The following is a 10,355-nucleotide window of genomic DNA, read 5'->3' as shown; positions in this document are numbered from 1 at the left end:
ATTTGTTGGTGAAACTGCCTGAGATCCTGGTGTACATAACATAGGCATCTCAATTAGTTCCACAGCAGACCAGATGTGCCCTTAAACTGCTGCCTGTAACATAAGTGCCAAAACCAACACATGACCAGATGGCCTGACTACAATCTGGAAGATGTATGTAGGTGGAAAGTAAACCTCTTGGTTATGTGAAAAGATGCACTAGTAAAGCAATGGATTTCTTCAATTTTATTCACTCCCAGCTTATAAAAATTAACCCCTTTCCAAGGGTCCTAAAAATAATAGAAACCACAGATAATGGAAATTCCAGAGTTGAATCCCAAATCCATAATATATAAAGCAAATGGACATTTGAAATCTGTTTTGTTTTGTTTTTTCCCAAGGAAAATTAAAGAGGATTTATTTTTGGGAACTCCTATGTGTCTGGTGGGGGTGTGTGGTGGCACCTGCAATTAGCACAGATGTGGAGGATTGGTGGAAATTGAAGGACATTTGGTCATAAGACTGGCCAACAGATGGGATTATAGGAAATAAGCCACCAGCATGACTAGACTTGGGGTCTTGAACTCAGCTGTGAGAAGCTCCCTCATCCTGATTTCTTGATTCATATTTCTATTCCTACACACTTTAAAAATACACTTTAGTTTTTATATCACCTACCTTTTCTCTCTGGCTCCCTCCCAAAGTGACATCCCTTTTCATAAAGAATAGATTAAAAAAGAAGAAGAAAAAAGAAAGACTAGAAAAGAAGACAAAATTACTTCAGAAAAAATGCAACACAGAGTCCCATATTGTATACAGTGTTTCATACCCAGAAGCCCCCAGCTTTATAAATAAGGGGGAGGGATGCATTAGGTACTTTGATCCCTTTGTCAGAAATCCTTACAACCTGGCTCCTCTGAGTCTGAGTTTGTTAGTTCTGCTTTCTGCTTATGCTCCCTGGATCTCATTTATTCACTTCTAATTTGCCCCTCCCTGCCCTGCCCTCCTCTCTGAACAGATTTCCATGTTTGAAACAGCCCTGCCTCTCCCCACCCCCACCCCAAGACCCTATTTTCGTTTGCTTGACTCAAAACTGTACTTAAAACTGTTCTGTTATGGAAAGGTGGTGGTTTGATTTCTGCCATTCTAAAACATCTGGATTAGCCTTTTCCAAATCCCTTCTCTCCCATTCATAGAAACTTCTTTTTCTTATGATAAATCACTAGTCATATCATGTGTGCGTATAATATGTCTTTCTTCAACAGATCATTAGTGCCATAAGGACAGAAATTATATCTTCTAATGATTTTGTATAGATGGGGCTATGAAGTCTGCATGGAAGCATTTAATTCTTTTTAAACATCCACAGGAAACATTTGTTAAATGCCTACTATGTATGTGACTATAGGAGTCACAGGGGATACGAAGATGAGAAATTATAGAGGCCATACTTTCAAGGACTTCACATTCAATAATGGGGTGGAGTGAGGGGGCAGTAAACCGTACACACATAAGTAAATTCAAGATATTTTGAGAAAGAAGAGAGCATTACCCACCAAGAGGATCAGAAGAGCCTTCATCATTGAAGTGGTGCCACTCAAATGAGCCTAGAAGGAATACTTAATAAACATTTATTAAGCACCAAATATGTGCCAGGCATTGTGCTAAGCATTAAGGATATAAATAAGGAAAAGAAAGCTAGTCTTTGTACTCAAGGAGTTTACAATCCAATGGGGGCAACAATACATAAAAGAAACTAAAAAGGGTTGGGAGGAGGTGGGGAGGACACCAGAGGGTACATGATGAAGGATAGGATGTTTGTAGAGTCATCAAATCGAAGTGGAGCAGCTGTTGGAAAGTGAAGTTAGCTGCAAAACTCTGAATCCTCTTGAAAAGGGAAGCTTTGGGAGGAGTTTATTGCTCTGCCCTCCAGCCCTCCAATCAGAGGGGAGAGACAACTGGGGGTGCTGAGGCTATATGAGATATCAAAGTTGAATCAGTCTAGAGAATGATTGGATTTCAGGCGATGAGTTTATCTTGGAGAAGGCGCGATGTTAGTAGAATCAAAACCAGGTGGAGAAAATGATAAAAAATAAAGATAATTGGAAAGTTCTGAGTCTTCCATTAAAAAAAAAAGTATGGATTTTGAGAGGAGAAAATGAGAATGGAGTGATTCTGGGTCCAAGGGACAGTCTATGCTAGTGTAAGGAGGCTAGAACTAGAAGTCTGAATTCATGAGAAAAAGAAAAAAAATAAAAATAAAAACAAATCATTCTGTTTGGTCAGAATGTAGAATGTGTGATGATTTAGTAATGGGAAATAAACCTGGAAAGGGAAGTTGGAGGCTCATTGTGGATAATCTGAAATATCAGAATGAAGAGTTTGTATACCTTCTCACTTCTCCACATCTCTATCTGTGGGATTACAGTTCTCCATTAATGGTATTTTTCTTGAGACCTTAAAAAATACTGTATTCTGCATCCTTATAATGTATTTAGCAAACATTATCAGTATCTGTGGTGATGTCTTATCCCTCCATTAGATGTCAAGCTGTAAGAGGATAGAGACCAATTTTTATCAAAACTTCATAACTTTTAGAGCCTATCACAGTGTGCTGCACTAAGTAGGCACTGGACAAGTATTTCTTCCATTTGTCGACTCAAGCTTGTTTTCTCCAAATCCATCCACAGTTTTAGATCCAACCTTGGGTGCATCAAACTATGCATTAGCCAAGTCCTGACATTTCTGCCTTCAGCACCTCAATCCTTTAAACTTCCCTTTCTCTCAACTCATACAAGTAACCACTATAGGAAAGGATCTCCACTTTCTTTTCTGATCATACATATACTTGGTACCATTTTTATGCAAATCATCAATAGAATTATGCAGTAGCTTGCAGACATCCATCATAAGTCTTTCTATTACCCTATATATATATATATATATATATATATATATATATATATATATTGTCAAATGTTAATTTATTGCAATAGTTTCCTTTGTAGCTTAACTTGCTGGGCATTCCACAGCACCACTATTGTGTCATCAATAACATCATGAGGATGCCTGCCATTCAATGTTGCAGCCCACAGACTGGGCTGTTCCAAGGATCTCTTTAATGGTTCCAGAGAGCTCTCTTGCCAAGGATCGGTGCCTCATCTGTTGAGCAATGTTAATGATCTCATCGAGACTGATGTTTCCACTGGGTTTAATATTTTTCTGCTTCTTTCTGTCCTGAGGAGATTCCTTTAGGGCTTTGATGATCAAGGCTGAAGCGGAAGGCACAACCTCAATCAGGGCCTGTCTGTTCTGAATGGTAAGTTTCACTGTGATCCTTAGCCTTTTCCAGTCACCGGTTGCCTTGGCAATGTCATCACCAACCTTTTTGGGAGACAAACCCAAGGGACCGATTTTGGAGGCCAGAGTTGATATGGCACCAACTTCACCACCAGTACACCTTAGAAACACAACTTCAATTTCGTTAGGGTCAAACTTGGGCAGCATGGTGGCGACGAGAGTGGAGGCTCGGCGTGGATGCTGCGGGGCGGCTGCCGGTGTCTGATGAACCCGGATTCATGATGACCCAAATGAAGTTGCACCTTTACCACCACGAGCTAGGAGGCAAAAAGCTATTACCCTTTATATTAATTGGGTTCTTGATTCTTATGAAATCATCATGCTCCATAATTCATGCCATGTCACATCACAGGGAAAACACCCTTTTTGAGATATCATCTTTTTCCATCAATGAACAGTTTAGAATCATTGAAATCACTGCAGATCCCCAAAGGCAATAGTCAAGGCAACAAACACTTATTAAGTACTCACAATGTACTAGCCACTGCACTAAGCTCTAGGGATACAAAGAAAAGCCAAAAGACAGTCTCTGACCTCTAGGAGTTTGTATTCTGATGGAGCAAATGGTATGTAAAAAATTCCTCATAGGTTCCAAAAAGTCTCCATACACACCAAAATATGTGTAGTATCACTTTTTTTTTTTGTAATAGCAAAGAATTGGAAACAAAGCAGATGGCCATCAATTGGGCTTAGCAAATTGTGGTACATGAATCTAATGGGATATTATTGTCCAGTAAGAAATTGTAAATATGATACACAAAGAGAATCATTGAAAGATTAACATGAACTGATGCAGAATTATGTAAACAGAGCCAAGAAAAGAAAATACATAGTCACTATAACAATAGAAATGGAAAGAACAACCAATAAAAAAATCAAAGTGAATATTGCAAAATTACAATGTATCATACAAGCACGGCTCCAAAGAAAATATAGGAGAAGATTTCTCCCACCTCACCCCTCTACAGGGGTGGGAGATCCATGAGTGTAGTATGCACACATATTTTTTTTTTTTTTTGGTGAGGCAATTGGCGTTAAGTGACTTGCCCAGGGTCACACAGCTAGTAAGTGTTAAGTGTCTGAGGCTGGATTTGAACTCAGGTCCTCCTGAATCCAGGGCTGGTGCTCTATCCACTGCTCCACCTAGCTGGCCCCTGACATATTTTTATTATAAAAATTAGCTGTTGTAAAAAAAGATATCCATAGTAGCATATCTTAAAACAAGGAAAAATCAACTTGGAAGTTGAGTAGAGCATCAGTTGGATTGGGGAGTGATTAGAGGTAAGGAGACCAGTTAGAACTACTGTAATAGCCTACTCATTAGGTCCTAAAGATCTGAACCACAGTGGGGCCTATGTTGAATTGAGAGAAAGTATCCAAGAGATTTTGGGAAGGTAGGAACCACAAGATTTAACAATAGTTTGACTATATATAGAGTCACTGAGGAATCCAGGATGAGACTGAGATTGCAAGCCTATACAATTGGGAAGATAGTGGTACAGTATTAGGGAAGTTGGAAAGAGTTTGGAGTTTAGAGGCAAGAATCATGAGTTGTGTTTTAAATATATTAAGTTTGAGATACTTGTGAACCGGTCCATTGGAGATGGTGATGTAGGACGACATCTTATGAGGGAGGCTACTAGGGATGCTTATAGATTGGTGTCTTTCTCCTTATCAATTTGCGTGTAGCTCATCTGTTTTCATTGTTTTCCAAGATACAATGATTGGTAGCCTAATTCAATAGAATTCCTATATAGCTGTATATCATAATTTGCAAAAAGTGAAGTTTTTCATCAGCTTTGGGTTTACAATGTGAATGAATGGTTAGACCATATTGTTCTTGCATTACTATATGCAAAGGAGGCCTCAAATATTGGGATGCGATGCAATTAATAGGGTGGTGATAGCAAAGAAGAACTTTTGGTGAACAGCATCAACAACAAATGTTTACTTGAATTTCATTCTCCATGGCATTGGCAAACACCATTTACAAACGCAAATTTCCCTTTTTCACACCTCATTTGATGTTAATACACAGTGGAGCATTTTTTTAAAGTTTCTTTGACTTTTTAAATTTTTGCATGATAAATAGTTACAGATGACCCTCACTCTGTGAGAAATCTCTTATAACAAAGTAAAAAAGTTAAGCAAAACTAACAATATGATGACCTCATATGAAAGGACATGCAATATTCCACATTTGTAGCATCCCCTTACCTCCTCCCGGTAACATTATATTTTAAATGAGCAAAAATCTATTCTCTATTTGCCCTGCCCCATTAGAAAAAGAGAAAAGAAAAACTCCTTGTAAAAAATAAACACAGTCAAAACAAATTCCCATATGGGCTCTGTGTGTGTGTGTGTGTGTGTGTGTCTCATTGGGCACTCTAAATCCATCATCTTTCTGTCAAGAGGTCAATAGTCAGGGCAGCTAGGTGGCACAGTGGATAAAGCACTGGCCCTGGATTCAGGAGGACCTGAGTTCAAATCCAGCCTCAGACACTTAACACTTACTAGCTGTGTGACCCTGGGCAAGTCACTTAACACCAATTGCCTCACCAAAAAAAGAAAAAAAAAGAGGTGAATAGTCAGCTTCATCATCAATCTTCTGAAATCATAGATGGCCACTGTATTGATCATACCAATCATAGTTCTTTCAAATTGGATCATCTTTTCTATGATGTTGTTATATTAATTGTTCTCCTGGTTCTGCTCATTTCATTCTTTATTAGTTTGTAAAAATCTTCAAAATCCTTCATACTAGACTATTGAACAAAATAACCATTGTAGTAACCTCTTCCTTGTATTTATTGGTAATTCTGACTTAGGAGAGAAAGGCATCTTATTTGAGGAGGACCTTCACCCATGACCAAACAAAATTATTTCTAAAATGAAAAGGAAATGAACATAAGGTGATCTTGTAACTCTATCATAACTATAACTTTACATGACTATAAAGATAAAAACTACCATAGGAAAGTATACTGCAAAATCTTGCCTGTCTCTTCCATCTAAGATACTATCAGTGTTTGATAGATGATTGCTTTGAGGATTCCACAGGTATGAGAAAGCAGGCAATATGGGCCAGGAATTGTTTTCTTAGTTGTTCTTTTGTGTCTTGGAGAGTAGAGGGGAGAGAGGGAAGGAAAAGAAATTTTTATAATCTTTTCTTTATTTATTCTTCTGGAATGGTTTCTTCTTTAAGATATTTAGAATTGAAAATAGATGTTTTCAAAATTATTTTACCTACAGCCCAGATTTTTTTATGAATATAGGTTGGTCATGTTCAGCTGTCATCTCCCACTTCATCTTCCTCAGCAGTATTATCGTCTCTTCACATTATACACAGGGCACAGAGGGGTTAGAGTCTAAATGTGGTGGTTTCATTACTGTTGTCAATTACAAGATATCATTGTGAAAACTCTGACAGATTTGTACTATTTCCCATCTATTTAGTCTCCTCCATTCTATTTCATCTACAGATGCTCTTGGGAAAAATATGAATTAGCTGGGTAGTATGCCAAGATCTCTTCAGGCTCTTTTCTCCTCAACTGCTTTTCACTGTTTGATTTGATGTTGCAAGTAATCTTCCATTATCCTTCTTCATAATATTTTGCAAATGAACTTGTACTCTAAACTGGTGCCACCTTTGATTACCATGTCTCTCCATTTAGTAAAGAGATTAAGTTTTTGCAGCCTGAGGCTGTTTCTGGACTTTTTTCAACATGATAGTGGTGGTGATTATTCTTGTATCATTTACATTTTTCTAGGCAATGAATGTCCAAGTATCCCATGAAATTTTATTTGGGTACTTGATGAAACTAACTCTGCCAACTCATTTATTTATTCATCTCTCTGAGAAGAGCCTATGATCCATTCTTCTAATTAACTTCATATTTATTTTAAGAATATCAATATAGATACAACCCCAGTTTCTCCAATAAGATGTGTCAACTCTTTAGTCATTGGATGAAGATCAGACCCCTAAAAATACCAATATTTAAATTAATAATAGTAGATAATCTAAAAATTATAGGCTTAGCACCTTCTTCCTCCCCTCAACCTTTCTGCTACCCCACTACCATTACTGCATAATTGAAAGGAAAGTAGGATATGAATAATGTCCATTTTGTATTTTTACCTATTTCATAAGTTACCATAAACAAAATTATCAGTTACTTGATGGTCAGCCTGGTGATGAGCCTCTCTACATATAGCCTAGGGAAGGAGGGATGAAATTTGGAACTCAAAACTATAAATAAAATATTTATTATTTAAAAAAAGAAGTTTCCTAGAGTGAAAGTTATATACAAAGAGGAGATCCAAAATGATCAATGACAATAATTTAACCAGTGGAACAAGCTTACAGACCCTGAAGATGATTACTCTAAAGGGAATAACACCAATTTTGATTTGTCATTTCTGATATTGGTTTAAAAATCAGGCATATTGTGGCAGCTATGTGGCACAGTAGAAAAAGCACCAGCCATGGATTCAGGAGGACCTGAGTTCAAATCTGGCCTCAGACACTTGACACTTAGTAGCTGTGTGACCCTGGGCAAGTCGCTTAAACCTCATTGCCCCGCAAAAGAAAAAAAATCAGGCATATTATCTTTTTTTTTTTTGTATCTCGTATAGCATAGAAAAAATGAAGCCACTAGTTGAGAGTTCTTTTTTTCTTTCTCCTCCTATCTCATATTACTCAGGCATCTTCCTCCACTGTCTCCTTTACTCCAGCCTCTGATGAAGAGGTAGCCCTTCTCTTTGCCAGACCCAAAACCTTCTACATGAATTCTTGATCCCATCCCCTTTAGGCTTCTCCTGCAGATTACTCCCACCATTTTCAGTACTATTTCCCTTAGCTCCAGTATCTTCCTATCGACTATCTTCTTTCCTCTTAACTACAGACATATTCAAGTCTCTGTCCTAAAACAAAAAGTCTTTCTTTGATCCATGTATCATACTATATCTCTCCTCCCTTTCCAACATGAAGTCTCTAATAAAGCCACCAAAACTGACCACTTTCACTTCCTTTTTCTCTCTCTCTTAATTTCCAAATATAATGACTGCTTTTCAATTCTCATACTTCTTGCCCTTTCAGAAGCATTGGGCATTGTGGATCACATTCTCTTCCCTTTTCTCTCCTCCCTGGTTTTCTTGAGATACTACTCAAAAAACCAACTTCTCCTTTGATGGTTCTTTATCCATGTAATACATCAGTATCCATGGTTGGTCCCCAAGGCTCTCTCTCTAGACCCTCATTTCTTTTCTTTAAATAATGTCTCAATTAGTGATCTTATCAGTTCCCATAGTTTCAAAAAATGATTATCTCTATGCAGATGATCCAAGTTTTATGTATGCTGCCATAGTTCTTCTCCTTAGCTACAATCCTGCACTGTCTTTTGGATTCTTCAAATTGGTTATCTATTATGCATCTCAAACTCAATAGGAATGAAATAGAACAAAACAGATATTTTCTCCCCTCATCAAGAAAAAAAAGCAACCCTCCTCTTTCTAACTATTCAGAGTACCACCATCAGCCCAGGCACCCAGGTTCATAATTTCAATATGATCCTCAAATCCTCACTAACACTCACCCTTTTTATCTAATCTGTTTTGGAATCTTGTGGCTTCTACTTTCATGACACTATTTTCTCCACTCACACAACCACAACCCTCTTTTAGATCCTCATCAACTCTTGCCTAGACTATTGAAATAGTAATCTTGTGGTCTCCCTGCCTGAGTCTTTTCCAACTCCTATCCCACTTGTATTCATCTGAAAGAAGTAGCTTTCCTAAAGTATAGCTCATAATATAAGGTTTTCTTTACTCCAATCCATTATCTACTCAACTGACTAGGTGATTTTTCTAAAGTTTAGGTCTGACCATATCATGATTCAGCTCCCTGATCAATACATTTCAGTGTTTCCTTATTCACTCCAGGATCAAATAAAACAATTTTTGTCTGGCATTTAAACCTCTCTGCAAGCTGGTCCCTTCCTACTTTTCCAGTCTTCTTACACTTTACTCCTCTTCTTGAATACTATGGTCTAAATGAGATGTTCAGGGAGGACTAGCACCTCTCCTTATCATCTTTTTCAGAGCTGATCACCCACCTTTGTTGTCCACCTTTCACCCAACTCTCACCTGTAGCTCCAAGAAATTGTAGTATGTGCAGCAGCCACACCCCAATAAAACTATTTTGGCAGATGGGCCAAACCGGGTTGAGGGTAACTAATAGGCCTCAAATCTGGCAGTGAGTTTGAGAATGTCAATCCCAAGTATGTGAAGATATACCCAGGCAGAATGGGCAAATGAGGATAATTTGTTCCAATGACCATGAAGACAATTGAAGCAGTCACTGCGGAGTGCTTGGAGCTTGGTGATGCAATTAAAAACACCAAGGTCATCCATTGCATCCCAGGTCATTGCCAAGCATCCCAACTTTTATCTTGCCATGGGACTTCAATGACTCTGGAAGAAAGAGTGAGGCTGCTGACTTTGTGCAGCTCTGCCTCACTTAAATTCAATTCACTCACAAGTCAAGATACCACACCATGATGTCACTGATCCTCTTCCAGAATGAAGGACAAACAATAACAAAAACAATATGGTCTAAATGCATATGTTTACTCACAGGTCCTTACATGCAACTCTCCATCTCTTATCACTGAGCTTTTTCACTGGCTGTCCACCATTCCTGGAATGCTTTCCCCCTCACCTTTGACTTTTAGTTCCCCTGACTTCTTTAAAGACCCTGCTCAAATCCTACCTTATGTAGGAGGCCTATCCTTGTATCTCCCTGCCTTTCCCCCATCCAGTTACCATTCTATCTGGGATTACCTTCCATCTATTCTGTTTGTATCCTGTCCATGCTTTGTTATCCACACATCTGTCTATGAGCTCATTAAAGTCAGGACTGGTTTTTACCTTTCTTCACATCCCCAGTACTTAGCACAATGCCTGTCCCATAAAAAAGGGATTAATAAATATGTTTAACTGTCTCTTGCCTTCCC

At 38.2% G+C, this 10,355-nt stretch overlaps 1 protein-coding gene across 1 annotated transcript; it reads right to left on the bottom strand.

Annotated features, from left to right (window-relative positions):
- Window positions 1-3,036: 3,036 nt before the first annotated feature.
- LOC122745662 (60S ribosomal protein L12-like) lies at window positions 3,037-3,486 on the bottom strand. Its single transcript, XM_043991068.1, has one exon. The coding sequence runs from the start codon at window positions 3,484-3,486 to the stop codon at window positions 3,037-3,039; it is 450 nt and encodes a 149-aa protein (XP_043847003.1).
- Window positions 3,487-10,355: the final 6,869 nt, after the last annotated feature.

This window comes from Dromiciops gliroides, chromosome 3, assembly GCF_019393635.1.
Source record: "Dromiciops gliroides isolate mDroGli1 chromosome 3, mDroGli1.pri, whole genome shotgun sequence".
Taxonomy (NCBI): Eukaryota; Metazoa; Chordata; class Mammalia; order Microbiotheria; family Microbiotheriidae; genus Dromiciops; species Dromiciops gliroides.
This window is presented reverse-complemented; position numbering and strand designations above follow the sequence as displayed.